At 39.0% G+C, this 18,170-nt stretch overlaps 1 protein-coding gene and 1 long non-coding RNA gene across 3 annotated transcripts; one reads left to right on the plus strand and one right to left on the minus strand.

Annotated features, from left to right (window-relative positions):
* Positions 1–17: 17 nt before the first annotated feature.
* Positions 18–8,711, plus strand: LOC310756305. Its single transcript, XR_014544794.1, has 3 exons — positions 18–2,457; positions 7,500–7,656; positions 8,397–8,711. It is a non-coding gene; the product is annotated as an uncharacterized lncRNA (long non-coding RNA).
* A 2,001-nt stretch (positions 8,712–10,712) lies between these two features.
* LOC310754049 (uncharacterized protein) lies at positions 10,713–16,939 on the minus strand. Of its 2 annotated transcripts, none has more exons than XR_014543567.1 (5): positions 15,770–16,939; positions 15,637–15,669; positions 15,520–15,546; positions 11,605–11,708; positions 10,713–10,938 (listed from the first exon to the last, which is right to left on the minus strand). XR_014543567.1 is itself a non-coding variant. In XM_083595498.1 (5 exons), exons 1-5 carry the CDS (start codon positions 15,863–15,865, stop codon positions 10,816–10,818), a joined length of 414 nt encoding a protein of 137 aa, XP_083451624.1. In that variant the 5' UTR covers positions 15,866–16,939; the 3' UTR covers positions 10,713–10,815. The 2 variants fall into 2 exon arrangements, 1 of the variants encoding a protein (XP_083451624.1); XM_083595498.1 differs by having other exon boundaries at positions 11,605–11,739.
* Positions 16,940–18,170: the final 1,231 nt, after the last annotated feature.

The raw sequence follows: 18,170 nt of genomic DNA on the forward strand, positions 1-18,170 counted from the left end.
CCGCCACCATTTTGTGCTTGTCAGGGGTTGCCATGGCGACGCTTAAAATGGTAGCAAAGGCCTGTTCAGTAGCTTTAGGGAACTCCGCTTACTTACACTAGGGTAGCATAATAAATAACAAGATGAAAAAAAATCTTTTTAAATAATTCCAGTGGCACCTTAAATATCAACTAAATATAAGCTTTCAAGGTATGAGCTTTCGTGTGTAATACACACTTCGTCTGATACTCTGAAGCAGAGGTAGGGTAGCAGGGGCAGTTATTAATAGGGTTAGAGAATTATTGCCACTCAATAGGAGCAGCTGTGACGAAGATGCCATTTGGTCATGCTGATGGGAGGCTGAAAACAGGAGGAAAAGGAAGCTGAGTGAAAAAATTCCAGTAGGGCATCTGCTGCTTTCACTGTAAGAGAATTATTTTGTAGACTGAGTGCATGTGTTTTAACACTTCATAGGGCTGGAGCTGAAGCACTTTTGATTGGGTAAATGCTGTGGACGCCTAACTTCTACAAGTCTCAGATGGCATAGCCAATGGCAGGGGCGTTTATTGTGTATATGTTAAATTTATGGCCTGCCATTTGGCCAGGCTGGCAAATGCGCAAGTAATGGAGCTTCTGAACACAGTTTCAATACACGGTAGACAGGGGTTGGGTGGGGACAGTGTGTGGTCCAGTAACATCTGGACCACATCGCTGCCTAGGGAATGAAATCAGTTGAATTAAGTGGTTGCTTCATGTGCTGGAAGGATATTAAAATGGGGAGCATTCCCCAGTTTAGCTGACTGGCTAAAGGAGGCTGTTGGAAATGTGAACATCAGAAAGCTGCAGGGTGGAGCCAATGTGGTTGGTTGAGTGCAGCTGTAAGGAATAGGTTGATTCGAATGCAGAGAGTCATAATGCATAATTTTGGAATATCATGAACACCTAATAGTCTGTAGACTTTGGAATTCCACCCAAAACATCAGGCTTGCCTTAACAGCCCCCTCCCTTTCCCCCTGACTCATTTCCTGAGAAATGGGTTGCCTTTTCTAGGGGGTAGAGAACTTCTGCACCTAGCACAGCCCCCCCCCCCATTTTGACCTGTGAGTCCATTTCCCCCAAACCATACCTACCATCTCCTTTACTGACATGTGGCATCAGATGTAGGAGAGATAGTGACACAGCTGCAAATAAACAAGCAGGAGCCCTATGGTGCAGTGAAACCCTGAGCAAAGTGGACTTGTTGTCAAAACCGATTAACTCATTGGTGCTTACAGCAAGCCACAAGTTGCTATAAGCACAAGCATTTATTTATTTAATTAATTTGTATACCACTCTTCATCCAAAGATCACAGGGCAATTCACAACATAAAAATACAAAATGAAAACACAAAAGACGTAACCAAAACCAACAAAGTGATGCAAAGGATGGTCTTACACATGTATAACTTGAACAGTGCCCACAAATGTTTGTTGTTATTATTATTTTGATTCCTGCTGCCATTGTGGAGAGGAGCGCCACTCATTTGTCAAAGCCCGCAAGGAAGGGGGGGGGAGTTCAGGATTAGGCCTGCTGGCTGGATCTAGTTCTTCACCCAATACCTTTTTAAATGATTCTGGAAATGTGTTGAAATCCTGCACTGTTGCCTTTAGAAAGTATCAGGAGCCTACCACACATCATCAGAGGAAAAATAATCAACAACATACCCTGGTACATTCAGTAGCTGTAAAAGGGCAGCGCATTTATATGGCACCTGGGGGTAGATAGCTGCAAATACTGTAGTCATTTCAAGTGGTCTTAGAGGTGGTCTTAGTGTGCTTCCAATTTTCCTAAAGACCAATGCACTTTCATGGTTTTACACCAAGGCAAACAGACACAATGTAGCACAAAGCATTTCAGGAGTAATTTGGAGGTATAGCATATTTAAATTTTGACCTTTCATCACATCCCAATTCACTCATCACTAAGCTATTGGATTGGGGTGGGTGACTTCTAGTAGCATTTCTGCTATTATTTATGTACCAAAACAAACAATGATTCATCCTTGATAAATTATTTATCAAGGAGATGCAATCCATGAATTCCTTTAGTCATTTGCGTATAGACTTGAAATTGCCTCTTTAATTGCTTACTTTTACCCCAATTGAACTAAGTATGTGCACAGAGAAGAAGACCTCCACATGCACAACAGTCAAAGGAAGAAAATTTGCACTGCAGTTTATTTTGCAGTGTCATGCACAGACTTGTCTGGTGCAAATATAAATAGTTCAGGGTTAGAAAGGCAATAAAAGCTGCACAAGATAGTTATCACATAAATTTACCTATTCAGATGAACTAGTTAACAGGAATAAATTTTAGAACACCATTCTCATTCTTTAAAATTGAAATAATGGTCTTATCATAATTATATAGTGCAGTTCTACTGAGCTGAAATTGCCAAGGAGACAGAAGTGGTAGCAGCATTAATACCTTCAAAGTAGGTTAGTATGTCAACATTCATGAAGGCTGGGTAGTAGTTCTGTTAGTCACCAGCAGTGTTGAGGGCTGTGTGCCATGCAATGTTCTTTAGTGGGTCTTGGCAATTTATTTAGTTCTTTATTTTTTGAAAAGAGGAATTATATCTCTGGGGGTTTTTTATATAAAAAAAACTGCATCATAAAGAGAATCAAGACATATGCAGTTTGTCTGTACTTTCCAGCCTTCAAGGAAGTTTTGTGTTGCTTTAAAAAAAATATAGGCAGTTTTAAAGAAAAGGGTCAGCATGATGTGTCAGCATGATGTAACATCAGTTCTATAAATAAAAAGCTAGTTCATCCATGCCATGGGTTCTTTCACCTGTTTAAAAATAGGTAAGACTGATAGGACAAACAGCATGTACTGTAGTGCATGAAATAAGCTTTTTGAACTTAAAATAGTATAGAAATCTATTGTCACATAATTTCAACAGTGACAGAAACTAGGCTTGCCAAATATTTTCCTGAAATTATTAAAGACACATCCCCATTATTTAGCACAACCCTACTCAATGGTACACCTAGCTTCAGTACAAAATAAATACTCATGTCAACTTAGCCGTGAGACAAAACAAGTTTGCCCATTATTTGCTCTAATTGTAGAACCACTGGCAATGAGATTATGCCAAATTCTGGCAGGATATGGTGTAACTATCAATGGAACTGAATGCATTCTGGGGCTTTATGCCAACGGTCTTGTTTTATCTGCATCAGACTCGCTTAACACTGGAAGGTTATTGAGTATAGAATTAGAGACCTTTTTTAATGTCTCTGGACTTAAGGTAAGTTTTCAAGAATTGGAAATAATATTCTTTCATGTTTCCCCACAACTTCAGGAAGCTTCCAAAATATTACAAATCCCAATAGTGAGAAAAAGCTTCAGATACTTAGGCATTCAAGTTACTTATCATTGAATGAATTTACTATTTCGGTCACAGACCAGTTCCAGCTCACATACAGTATCAGGGAAGTCATAAAACACGATAGGGATACATTTGTATTACTTATAATTTAAACAAATTACTGTGTATCAGACAAATTATATCAAGGGATGGGAAACAACAAATACGGACATACGATGTTGGAAACAGAACTCGCAGCACATCTATTAACCCTTGCAGGAACAACTATTGCCAGCACATGGAAATCATTACAATTGTTAACTATGGACCAAAGGCATAATGTAATCTGCCAAACAGCATTGTTGGAAAAAAGTGACACAATAATTTAAAAGTAGCAAGAGGCCAAAAGAAACACAAATTTTATGCAGTGATATGGATTTATTGATTACAGAAATAGTCCTGCATATGGTAGAACAGTACCCATAGTTCACAGCACAGTCTGGCATGCATGAAGAACATCTTTCCTTTTATTTCCCCTTTCCCCTCCCTCTCCTCTTCCTAAAAATTCTAATGGATACAAAATGCCTTTTATTTACGGCCACCAATCTAAGCAATACACATTACTATACATCGTTTCGTATTTGTAATAATTTTGGTATTTACATTTTGCTACAACTTGGCTAATATATTCAGAAACGTTTATCTGAGTGTTTCTTGTTTTATTTTTATGTAGTTGTTACATTTCAATGCAACCATGTTAAACATTTTAAAGAAGAAAGTGAATAGAAACTGTGTTACAAAAAAGGTAAACACTCATGTTTCCCATATTTTCTAACCCCCTTTATCATTGTATCTACAGTGGCTGTAATAGCAATTGTTTTCCTTCTCCAAAGTAATTAATAGCAAATATAAAATAATTACCTCTCTGAGATCTGTGGATAAAAGGTAGTATACAAATTTAATAAATACATAAATAAATAAAAATTCTATTGGTATTTTGTTTTGGGGTATAAGGCACAGGGACCATCATCATGAAAGAACTTGACTGGGTTCTGGTTAATTTCTAGTCACATTCCCCCCCTGACCTTAGGCCTGAGGGCCAGGGCTTTTTTGATATTGTCATCCGTATTGTGGAACTCCATCCTAGAGACATTCATCAGGCCTTCTTGTAGAAAATGTGTGAAGACCATCTCACTCCCACAACCAAATGAAAATTAATTGCATTCCAGAACTGTTTTTAAAGAAATGTTATTGGGAGTTTTTGAAGATTGTAGATTGTTGGTAATTCAACACATAGTCTTTCTGCCCATTTCATTATGTTGAATTGTTTTAATATATTGAATTTTTACAGATTTGCTGTTACTGGTTTTATGTTTTGTTAACAACCCTGAGTATATTGCCACGTGGCAAGATACAGATTTTAAAAACAAACCACTTACCCAGGCTATCGCTAAAAGTCTTATGATAAGTGCCAAACTGCACTGTTACCTCATTCATGTCTTTAGGTAAGTGTGCTCAATCTTACTGCTTTTATTTTGAAGAAAGATGTTCCAGACCTGGACTGGGTTCCTGTGCCAGTATTCTGCTGAAATTGACCCCACGAGGGGTGTCCAGATGTTTTTCTATAAATCTGTGCCAGGGTATAGTGCCCTCCGTGTTTAATTTTTAATGAGCATTCCTTTATATTAGTAGATACTAATTTATATGGTTTAGATAGTCATAAATTGTCCTACTAATTTTCAGTAAAAGTTGCTTTTTCTCTCATTTCAATCCCAGTAAAAGTCTACTGGGCACTTCCAGTCTGTGCAGAGAGCAGTTCCCATCCTATTCTTATTACTCTGGACTAATAAACATCCTTTCAAATCCTACAAGTGGCTTTCACTAGCCAATACATGCTGGAATTGATAAATCCTCAGCCAGCTAAGAGTCTGTGTCCCTAGATTTCTGTAATGTAATAGGATAACCTTTTACATACAAGTCACATAATCTGAATCCTTTCTCTTCCCATAACTATCAGGCCACCTCAGTGGGAGAGATGGGAAGCAGACTTAATTGCAACTTTAATGCCTCTGGATTACTCATAAATCAATCAGTCAGAACCCAGACAAAGTTGAATGAAATGCTGGACAGAGCCACATTATAGAGTTTCCCCTTCCTCTCACAAAACATATTGCTTCTAGGACACACCATTGCATTCCCACTTCCCTCAGGTTTCCTCCAGATTTTTGCCCTCAACGGACACTCAATGTTCCCTTGCATCTGAGCAAGCAAGTGACCTGGTACTTTTGGAAACCTTGATGTCCCCTTAAATCTTCTGATACTTCCCTCTTGTGTGTGGTTAGTGGTTGGTACCACTGGCTGCATGATGATTGGAGCTTGGAATGAATTTGCCATTTAGTATATACGATAGAAGGTGGTCCTGTGACTTTTGGAGGACCAAATACGTAATGATGAAAAGGTTGCTTTCAAATTCCCATTCCCATACACCCTGATTGCGACTGGAAACCATTCATGTTTAAGAAGCAGCAGTGCTGTGGCAGGCCACAAGAGGGTACTACCACATTATGGTTGCAAATGTGCAACCTTCCAGTGCTGGCAGGAGACTATGCACTGTAGCAAGACATGCCAATATCCTTATAAATGGTGTTTGCAGTTAGACTGCCATATTCTTCTAAGGCAGAGGGCCTTCTCAGTAGTGGCGCCCGCCCTGTGGAATACCGTCCTATCAGATGTCAAGGAAATAAACAACTATCTGACTTTTAGAAGACATCTGAAGGCAGCCCCGTTTGGGGAAGTTTTTAATGTCTGATGTTTTATCATTTTTTAAATTATTATGATCATTAATTCTGTTGGGAGCTGCCCAGAGTGGCTGGGGAAACCTGGCTAGATGGGCAGGGTATAAATTGCTATTATTATTATTATTATTATTATTATTATTATTATTAAGTTTTGTACTGGAGCCAGAAGACCTTGCCTGGATGTCATATTGTTTCACCTGTAATGTTGAGCTGAATTCTCAGTTATCACAGACACCTTTCACTCCTTTTTTAGCACAGTAAGATTGCTAATGCTGTACAGGAAAAAGTTATGGAATTATAATTACCTTGGCTAAAGAAAGGATGCTGTGACTGGCATTATCCAGCAGATGTCAATGTTGCATGTGTATGGTACGCAAGCTGTTGGAACATAACACTGGGACCTGATGTGGGGACTCCCTTCTCTTTGCACGTAAAGCACATATCTCGCCAAAGCATTTGAAACCCAGAGTTGATCCTTCCCTTGAGGAATGTCAGGGGTCAGGCTGCAGACTGGGATCGGTCACTGAGATGGAAACACTACTGGGTTGTAAACAACTCTCTTTCAATGATGGTAATGTATCTGACCCATGCAAATTAATGATCTGTTTCTAAGACCAAGTAAAATAATGGAAGACTTACGGGACACACAGTCACCTCTTTTGTAATGGTCTCAGTCTGCTGCTTGGCAGATTGCCAGCTGAAGACCAGCCATACGTTGCAACTCTCGGGCCTCGGTTCGAAGTAAACTTCCAATATTTGCCCACTCATACAGTTTACCATTCACAAAGCAGACCATTTGCAAATAGGACTTCCGTTTCTGAAATGGGCTTCACCTTCCACTCCTCCCCACACTCCCAAAATCTGCTCCAAAGAGTCCCCCACCCACCCAGAGCAGATTTTGAGGATGTGTGGAGGGCTGCAGGGTGGGAGAGAGAAAGTTGAAGTCTCACTGCACAAAATATGAAGTTTATACTGCTCGTTCCCATGGGTGCCACTCTCTCTGGACACTTCAGTAAAATGAATCTGAGCCTCGAAAAGTGCATAGAGCTGAAGCAGGAAGTGGGAAGGAGTGTCACGCTTCTAACTTCCTTCTTCAGCTCTATGCATTTTTAAAGGGAAGGGAAGATGACTATCCTCACCATCCCATGATCAAGGAGGCAGTGGGAGGGGATTCAGATACTTTGTTATACCTAAGTGTGCAGAAAGAACCCTATAACTGTTTAAAATGCAAGCAACAGTTCCATCCTTCAGCGTTTTGCCTGTTAGTAGACTACTAGAAAAAATGAGCTTTGTGTCTTCGTAGGGAGGGGTTCTCTACTTCAAGAGCCAGGGGCTTTTGTAAACTTTTATGGTTACTTTGCTCTTTTAGCTATGAAGAACCAAGCCCTGTGTGTCAAGACCTCCTCTAGATTCCTTTTTTTCTGGCTCATGCTATATGGGATGTTGTAAGAGTCTCAAGTGATTAAAAGTCTTCTCTGGGAAGAGACCAGAGGGCATTTAGGGAAAGAACAGTGTCAAAACAGCAGGTACTAACAAGTTAGTAGATTGATTCTCATTATCCAATGTCAATTGCCTTAAGGACGTTCCTGTTTCATTCATCTCTTGTTTATAGTTTCCAAAATAATCCTGAAGCATGTCTCCTTTGGGTAAGCTGCTCAGTTTCTTCCTAAATGCCCTTTTGGTGCTCTTGGATGTTTTATTTTTGTTGGCATGAACTGATGCTTGTTTAGATATTCCAGACATCCAGCCTACTATAGGAACTGCTGGTCCTATTGGATGTTCACGAGAAAACTATCAGGAAAGTTTGGTAAATTGGAAAGAGTGAAGCTTAAAAGCCCAAGAGCACGGCAGCTTAACTATAGGGCAACAAAACATAAACTGATAATTTATGTATAGCTAGTTTTGCTGGTGGTGCTGGTGTCAAGAAATAATGAGTTGTATCCAGGATTCTGCTAGCACAAGAGCACATGCATTTCCTCTCCTTCCCTGCATGCCCCCCAAGGGGTGGTCCACCCCTCCAGAACTGATTTTGAGGGGGAATGGGGATCTGCAGAGGACCGAAAAAGAATCTCCGTTGCATGCTTGGAAGTCTGTTGTCTCAGTGGTTCTTCAGTTTTGGGTAATTCCCAATATGTGTCAGAATTCGCATTTGGACTGCTTTGTTCAGACATAATATGAAGAGTTTAATAACTCTTAATGTATTAAAATGAACACAAAGGTAGTTGATGCTCTGATGCTTCATTCCTTATACCAACTTTGCCTTTAGGTTACACTTCCAGCTGAATGGTTTATCCTTGCTTCTGTCAGCCCTGAACTTTCAGCGGGCACCGCTCCTGTAAAAAGAGACCCACACCCACAGATCCATTTCAAAATGATCCTACAGAAAATTGCCGAGTTACACATATTTTGTGAAAGAGGATGTACAATCGGAACGAAGAAAAAGAAAAGAGTTCCGGGGGATTAAGTGATGCAAGTCAAGCCAACCTTTGTTTATACTTGGTTAAAAAAAGGAGAGAATAATCTTATCTTGGGAAATGTCAGAATCAGTAGCATGGCAAATACTGAATAATCCATAAAGGTTTGTGACATCAAGATAACAGATGGTTTGTTTTCGCTGAAAATATGTTTTAGCACCATTGTTCCTGTTCACTTAATCTATCTAGCAGATCTTGCAAAACTCAGTTTGCCTTATAGAATCTTAGCAATTTTGTACCCTAAAGAAAACTACACAGTAAGCAGCAGCTGACTGCATGACGATAGGTTTTACTGCTGCAAATAGTCTAGTCTGCCTTGAATTGCAACTTTGCTTTGATCAACAGTAGATAGCAAAGTGTATCCAAATTATGTATGCCTGTGAACCTATTGGAGAGCCCAAACAGAAATTTGACCCTAGATAGCCAGCAAACAAAAAGAAACATTCCGCAGTCATAGACACCATGTATGTGCACAACCAAACACATGCAACTGTGCACATGTGCACCACAGTCACATGTGCACACACATCTCTGGCAGCAATTTGGCTTGAAAAAAGTGTTCTGCTGTAGGTGATATGAGGACTTCTTTGAGCCTAATTGCAGTGAGAGAAGGGCAGTTTTGGTGTCGGTGGCAGCTGGGGAAGGAAGAGTTAGTTCTTGCTTTCCGAGTAAGAACCTCCTAAATTGCACACACTAAAACACCTTGATTGCAGTGAGGGTTGAACAAAGTCTTCTATTGGCTGCAATAGAATGCTTCGTTCAAGCCTAATGGTGGCAGAGGTGAATTTTTGGTGGAGGGGAATTAACTGTCCCCAGTTTTAACCCAGCCATATTGCCTCCTTGTGTCACAATTAAGACTGGAAAAAACCTCCTATTGGCAACAGTTACAAGGCTTTTTTCAAGCCTGATTTCGGCACCAGGCAGGACCCTGTAGATGCCCTTGGTGACCCATCCTGTAAAGGCTTCATAGAATGTGTTATGCTGAACTTTATGAGCAGTGTTATCTGGGCAATGAATTCACAAGCATTGGGTTATCAGAGTTTTGATTTGGGACAGATGCCACAGAATAAAAATAAAATCGGGATTAAGGAGTTTTCTCAGGATGGTGGAGGGTGTTTGTGCTGTGTCCCAGTGATGTAGTGGTGGTAGCACTTCTGATAGGAAATGCTCTGTAGACCGGGGGGGGGGGGGGCGGGAATTGGTGTGTGTGAGAAATGTCCCTATTTTCATCTGAGGAATGTTGGAGGATATGAAACATTATGAATAAAATGCTTGGGTCCAGATCCAAGTACCCATTCCACTAGCAGAAGGCAGTTCAGGGTGCTAGTGCAACAGGGCTCCCCCTCCCCCCGCTCACCTCACCCTCTGTTTCTCCCCCAAATCTGCTCTGGAGAGTTTGGAGAATCCCCAGATCAGTGCACTGGGAAGAAGTGGAAGATCATTCTGTTGGGCAATAAAAAATGCTTGTGTTGACAGTATATTCTTAGCACTAAGTTGAATTCTGCCCCGTGTGGAGTTTGGCTTCTTGTGTACTTGTAATCCAGGTAAACTCCAGGCCAGGGGTCACCAACCTACGGCCCGGGGGCCGAATAAGGCCCGAGGAACTCATTTATCCGGCCTGCGGTAAGCCCCGCCGCTCCCCGCTCTTACTGGTGTGGCACGGCGCAGTGTGGGGACCCACTTCCAGGGTGGAGGAGCACTGGAAATAGCTTGTGCGCATGCACATGGGCCTCCTCCGACTTGGAAGTGCACCGGAAATAGCATGTGTGCGTGTGTACCGGCATGCGCTCCCCTGCCCTCTGGCCCGCTGTGCAATCATCCCTGGAGACACCGGCCCAAGGCAAGGAAAGCTTGGAGACCCCTGCTCCAGGCATTGTCTGGAAGAATCAGGTTGTGGAATTCTTAGTCAAGAAATGCCCTTTAAAATAGGGTTTCTCATTAGAAAAGTGTATCATTGTGCAAATTGATTATTTTCAACGAGGTCCTCAAAGTTTTGCAAAGAGATCATGGTGAAAGCTCAATATGCAAGTTACCTGGCATATCCTAGGCCTGTTTACTGAGAAAGCTCTTGGCACGATAATTTGGAAAATAAAAAAGGCGTAAAAAGCTAACATATGAAAATCTTTATTCTCTGCACACGTATATGGCAGTTCTGTGGTTTTACAGAAAGTTACTGAAAGGTAAGGCCATATGTGTCAAATACAGTAAATACTAATTTGAGATCAACCTCATGTTCTCCCGTGTTACTGCTTGAAGATGTTCTATAGCCTCACTGAAAAATTTCCCCGTATCTCCACTAGTGGAGTTGTCACACATTGCGTTGCAGATTACAGGCTGTGGAAGGGGAAAAAACATGATGAATGGTCTAATACATTTTATCAAGCAAGTTTAAAGGACAGATTTATTGCACATGGAAATTCAAGTGCTTTTTATTTTCCCTTCCTGGCTTAGTGAAAGAGAACAGAGTTCTTTTACACTTTTAGCAGTTTTAAAATTAAAAATAGATTTTAAAAAACAGACACCCAGATTCCTTAAATATGTAAAAGGTCTGGGTGGACAGAAAAGTCTTTACCTCATGCTGAAAATACCACAAATATGACACTAGGTGAGCCCGTCTGAGAAGGCTAATTGGGGGAGCCACTTCTGAAGAGGCCATTTCCTGGGTGGCTTTTATTTTTGTATCGTTTACTGTCTTCAGTTTACTACTATGACAAAAACTCTTAAATGTTACTTCTTCAGTAAAAAAAAGCTATTAAAAGAAAAAAAAACTAGAAAATTAACCCCATTTGAGAAATTAATACAGAGATCCAGATTTCATACGAAAACTGTCGCAGAATTGTATGAACTGCTAATAAGTGTAGAACCAAATAGAAATTAGAAAGATATAAGGGCAAGGCTTAGAAATACAAATGGTGAATAATAATGTAGCTGTGTTTGTTAAGTATTATAAATATATAAACTCTTGTATGTATTTTATATTTATAGGAATACACCACCAACCTTGCATGCCTGTTTCCTCTTGATTTGTGTATAACGTTTATTAAGGCTCTTAATCTTCTCGGCACACCTGGAATTTGGCTTCAGATTCTGAATAGCTTCAAATCCTTTATCAAGACATGACCATTTACAACCAGTCTGAGAAACATAAGTACTATTTTAACATCAAAACCAACTGCACTTATATCAATGACAACTGTGTAAAACATACTGTTCTGCTAACAGAATATAAAATAGAGTAATAACCCCATCCTTTATATTAGAAAATGGTATAAAACCATTGCTTTTTTTCTAAAAAAACATTTAGGGGTACTCTCACCATTTTTAGTTCAAATTGGGAAAAATAAACACAGTGAATGGACAAAAGTAAAAAGATTCACAAAATATTTAGGGGTATGCGCCCCCCCCCAGAAAAAAACACTGCATAAAACCGTGATTAGGACTTGAAATATGCATATATTGGATCAGAAATTGTGGCATACTTCTCATAATATAAAACTACCATTTTATTGCTAACATTGTCATTCATGGTCAAATGTATTATTAGTGTGCGTTTATATTTCAGCCATCCTTAATGGTTAAGTGAGCGGAGGCGTAACTCACTGTGTAACAATTAGGGATGGCCAGACTCGCTCTGTTGGAACTCATAATTGTCTCCCCATTTATTTCTCACAGCATCATCTTGGTTGAACTTTTAATAGATCCTGTAACTCAGGCATCCCCAAACTCAGCCCTCCAGATGTTTTGGGACTACAACTCCCATCATCCTTAGCTTACAGGACCAGTGGTCAGGGATGATAGGAGTTGTAGTCCCAAAACATCTGGAGGGCCGAGTTTGGGGATACCTGCTGTAACTTTTTTAATTTTTATCTTACTGTTTTTAAAAAATTGACTTTTGGCTCCTGCTTGTGGGTACCGCTGGGGTCCAGTCCATGCACCTGAAATCACTGCTGTGGCTCCTGCTTTATGGTGACCTGTCACTCTCTAGGCAGTACGCAGTGCCAGTACTATGAATCAAGATTGATAGAGTGGTGGCACAGCTAAAAATCAGGGTAGAGAAAGTCCCACAGAACAACAGGTTTTCTTGATGACATGCTATTGCCCTCTGAGAGGATTCTTCACATTTTAAATGTGATTTATGTCCAGGTTACATGCTTTGTGTTCAATTTCTTCATCATAGACCCTGTGCTTCCCTGTGGTAGCCACTTTTAGACCGGTTACTTTAAAAAAACCCACAACAGAAGTGTGCTGTGCCTAACCTTGGAATGCACATGGGACGTTGCTGTTGCAACCAAGTCAGCCACTTAGCAGTTTTTTCAACCGTTCAGATTTGACTTCTGAACTGGCCAGTTATGGGTTTTGATGTCATAACTAATTATAGCCTTCACCCAGCCTGGCCTGATCTTTATTTCTATAAATTTTAAAGGGCAAAGGGAAACCAGATATGTAAGAACATAAAATTATCTGGTCTGAAGTGTAAGGGAGACAGATTGTTAAATGCTGTTGCATATATATATGATGTCTAATGCACTTAGGATAAAAGTGCACCTAGGGGCCACTTAAGTTTTATTCTGAAAATCTCAAATCATGCCAACTTACATGTCTTTAAACTGGGCTCCCATGTATTTGTTCAGTCAGGCAACAAACTCCCAAAATAAGCTAAGCTATGCCAGTCTTATAAACATTGGAGAAGGACTTTCTGTTTCCAAGAAGGAGATAGGTGATCAAGCAGACACTGGATCGTTCATGCACTTATCCCATATAACGTTTCCAGTCAGATAAACAGCTCTCTACAGTTCCTTCATGAGAAAATGGTCTTAGAACAGAGTGGACCATCTGCTTGCCATAAAAAATGTTTTTAAAAGCCTAGCCTCTAGGGTTGAGACCATCTGCATAATTACTTAGCAGTAAACCCCATTGAACCCAATGGATCTTATTTCCAGTTAAATACTTGCATAGGATGAGATTGTGCATCTGTTGAATGCAGTTCTCAAGGCATAACAGGGGGAATGGTTCACATCCAAACCTAGTATGTTTGTTTGTTTTTTTAAAAAAACTTAGCTCTGGTGAATATTTTGAAATTAAGAGTTATGTCATTTTACCTACAAGTCTTCAGGTTAATGCAGTACTTAAAATGATTTCAAGAGAGCATTTAAAGCTTCTTTACCAAAACCGAAAACAGTTGTATAGTTCTGAATCTGAATAAGCCAAACAAAAAAAATTTAATAATTTAGAAATAACATATACTTTTGAGAAGCCATTTTGAGAAAACATGGTCTAGTCCTTTGTCACTCAGAGATTTTTTTTTAATGTATGACAGGTTGACAAAATCCGACAGTTCTTGTAAATATTAGATTTTTTCCATCATTTGTAGGGGCGAAAGGGAATTTTGCTTCATGTTTTATGCATTTTTGGCTGTAGTTTTTAACTTATATTTAAACATATATATATATATATGTTACAAAAATGATACAGTATGATCCATCCATATTAAGCACTGTTAAATACTACTCATAAGAGGAGTTCAGCACAGTTGATTTCTGTGAAACTTAAAAACTGCTACAGTTTCTAGTTTATTCACTTTGATGCATATTTCACATTTCAGAACCATGCACTTTCATGCTGGTATGAACAACAAAAGCCATCGGGCCACATTTCACTTCTTAAGACCCCTTTGTCTCAATCTTTTCATAACCCAAAATTTATAACATGTTCAAATTTCATTTGCAAATTTCATCCTTGCAATTTCAAGAAAGGTGATTTTGATATAGCTGGTTAGCAGATCCAGATTTTTTTTTTTTTTTTTGCAACAACTGTCTGGAAAATAAATCTAATGAACCCACTGCTTCCACTTTCATATATTAAAAAATTCAACACGAATATATACTGTAGATGTACAGTACAGTGGTACCTCAGGTTAAGTACTTAATTCGTTCTGGAGGTCCGTACTTAACCTGAAACTGTTCTTAACCTGAAGCACCACTTTAGCTAATGGGGCCTCCTGCTGCTGCTGCGCCGCCAGAGCCCGATTTCTGTTCTCATCCTGAAGCAAAGTTCTTAACCTGAAGCACTATTTCTGGGTTAGTGGAGTCTGTAACCTGAAGTGTATGTAACTCGAAGCGTATGTAACCTGAGGTACCACTGTATATGTTGAAAGCAGAGTGACTGCATGCTGTCTGTTTAACATATCTAAGTTGTCGATAATTTTTATTGGTGTTTACTGGTTTTAATTGTATGGTTTTATGTTGTAAACCACTCTCATTTTTTTTCCAATGAATAGTGGTATATCAATAAATTTATGTGAAGTGCCCTGAGACCTTCGGGTAGAGGACGGTATAAAAATTAATTAATTAATTAATTAAAATAATTTGTTGGGGGGTGGTCTGTCTTATTAAATTGGATCTAGAGTTCACTTCTGCCAGTGGAAACAACCTCAGAGCGGCAGTGTGGGATCTCTGGAGCAGTGCGGGAGGTGTTGTTTGAGGCTCCAAGGGAAATGGGAAAATTGGCAGCTATCATCTACCCCTCTCCATCAGCAGCATTCTTCTGCTAGATCAAAAACATTCTGTGAAACAGAAGAAGCATTTCTGCTTGTGGAAGATAAAATCCAGGTCTAACCAGTTAAGTTTTATGTTTATTTAAGATGATGATGATGACGACGACACTCTTACACATATTATAATTTTTAAAAAATGCTCTTACACCTTTTAAACTAATCTGGGAACAACATTGTCAACTCCTGCTAATTAATAACAATTCCAAATAGACATGTTAATAACATTATTGGTATTAACTTGTTCATTCTTGCAAGAATTTTAAACAGGTGATAACAAATTGTTAAGAATGACAATGCATATAAGTCAAGGGCTTCAATCTTCCAAGGTTTTTGTAATTTAAGTGTTTTAATTGTTTTCTTACCCACTTAGTAGGAAGACTTAAGTTTACCTGAAAAGGTGGAGAAAAATGAGCATTAAAGATCAGCATGGCTCAAATATCTGTAAAAATAATATTTGCAAAAAAGACTTGTACACTTACAAATTCTCTGTTCAGGCAGGTTTTACTGTTATTCTGAAATGACAATATTATAACAATTTTATTATAACTATGATCATTTTGTAAATAGAAAATAATGGTAATCTAAAAATAATATTAAGCTGTATATACTTACAAGGCTAATTATTTTATTTCTGAACTCATTGACATTGCACTGGTTCACTATGTTCAAACAACAAAAAGCCACATAAGACAGCATTGTGGAGTTCATTCTGTTTGATGCCAGCAAAGTTGCTAGAGAGACTCCTTTAAATTGAGATTTGATCAAAATTCCGTTTTTCACAAGAAGTGGGGAAAAGACTCGTCTCAGAACTGAAACTCAGTAGCCATTTCCGCTTCTTCTAAGGTAACGGTACATTTTAGTGCTAGTAAATTTGGAAATGAGTCATCTGTGTTTGTGGTTTTCCTTCAGACAGGGAAAATTTTATTTAACTTTTAACACGGTGATAAAATTGACTATGATTGAATAATGTCACCATAGGAAGCCATCAGTGTATAATCTTGATGAAAGTATTTTCCATTTTCCATACTTAGTAGATTCTTCCAGTTGAAACTTCCACCCAATATTGAAAAACTGTTGCATGTATACAGCCTTATTCTGAAGATACAGCATTTCGCTTGATTGCAAACTGTGTCCTACAACATCATGGAATTTTCTTATGATCACAACTGAAGAACTCTTGTTCTCTTACTCTGCTTGGCAAAACTGCACCTTGAATTAATATCACAGAAGCTTGCAAGTGCTGTCTTGAAGAACTTGGATTACATATTAGGTCCTAAAACTTGATATATACCACTATGATAAGTTGACAAGATGCTCACTATACACAGTGCCTGAGTAAGTGACGAAGCAGGTTGGTCAAAATGAGCCTATATAATTGCAGAACAATTGGTTCGTCTTGCTTCTAAGATACTTACCTTTCCACCCTGAATTTGCTGGGCTGTGCAAGTTGCAGAACCTGTCTTCCCTCGCCTATGGATAAGGCATTCTATGCATGTCGCATTTTTATAAATTTTGAAAATCCATAATCCGTCAAGTTGCTAGGCTTGTGACACATGCCAAATGAAAAATAACTTGAAGACAAAATTCATCATCCTCTGCTCCTTTTGCCTTCTTCACTTTATCTCTTTATAGCATTTATCTCATTTAAAGCTCTGTTTGATACCCATAGAGTTGTTGCAAGGAGAATACCTCCCTCTTTCTGTCCATGTCTCCCTGTTTCTATGCTTGCTTCTTGCCTACAAGACTGAGCAGCTTTCCTGGGGCGGAGCAAGGAACCCACCTTTATCCCTGAAGAAGTTCCTGTTGATGTGACTGTGTTGTTTGTACCTTTTTATGCATAAATCCTCAAGCAGGGCCTAGTATAATCTTAACAGGAGTAGCCAATAATGTAGTTGGGTCACTCAAACTGGTACTCAAACTGAATTCCCTGTTTAGGGAAGCTTTTAATGTTTGATGCATTACTGTATTTTAATATTTTGTTGAAAGCCGCCTAGACTGGCTGGGGAAGCCCAGCCAGATGGGTGGGGTATAAATAATAAATTATTATTATTATTATTATTATTATTATTATTATTATTATTATTTATTTTAAAATTACATCCCTTAACTGGAATACCTTAAATTGTGGTCTTATCTGATTTCTGTTGTGTCAGTGCTTCTATTGCGCGTTAAATGATTAAGGGGAAGAGAAGAAACCTCTGACTTGTTGATCCTTATGATTTAAACTTCCAAAAATTTACCCACTAATTTTAACTGTTGAATAATTTGAAGGCAGGGTGATTTTAGCAAAAAAAAATTCATATTATCCGATGCATCTTTGAAGTCAATCAAAAATAAATAAGCCTTCCTTGATTTTCTCACTATTTTTTTTTTTTAAGTAATGTCATAATGATGCTGGCTCTGACTCTCTTCCTCAAATTTAAGGAGCGCTTTGTTTTGCAGAAAGATATGTCTGGATCAAGCCCAGATAAAAGAAATGAAACTCACAAGTGCTGTACAAATGTTTAGTTAACACAAGGAAAAATAAAGAATAGATACTGAGAAATCCTTTTAAGGGGAGAATTAGAAACGATTCATAAAATTAACCACATACTGTATTCCCAATAAGTTAGTCTGGGTTTTCTTTCCTTCCCAAATATGTTTTGATTTAAAATTTCCCTTTCCAAGATGGCGTGACATAGACATACTGCTATGCTTAAATCTATCATGCAAGGTGAATTGTTTCATTGGATGACTTCTGTATCCTGTTCTATATTTTATGGTGAATGTTAATGCTGCTGTTCTACTTTCCTTTCCTTTCCTTGTTTATTTTATTATCTTGAGTGCCCATTCAAATGCACCTCAGAGATTGGTGGGACACAAGACCCTTTCCATGTGTTACTCACAAAGAGAGAAAGTGTTACTCCATGTGTTACTCACAAAGAGAGGAAGTGAGCAGGGAGAGGCTGTATGGCCCAGCTTTTGGCCCTGTCCCCATGAAACATGCCTCCTAGCAGCACTGCTCCTTTGGTTG

This window comes from Podarcis filfolensis (genome assembly GCF_964270895.1).
Source record: "Podarcis filfolensis genome assembly, chromosome: 2".
Classification (NCBI taxonomy): domain Eukaryota; kingdom Metazoa; phylum Chordata; class Lepidosauria; order Squamata; family Lacertidae; genus Podarcis; species Podarcis filfolensis.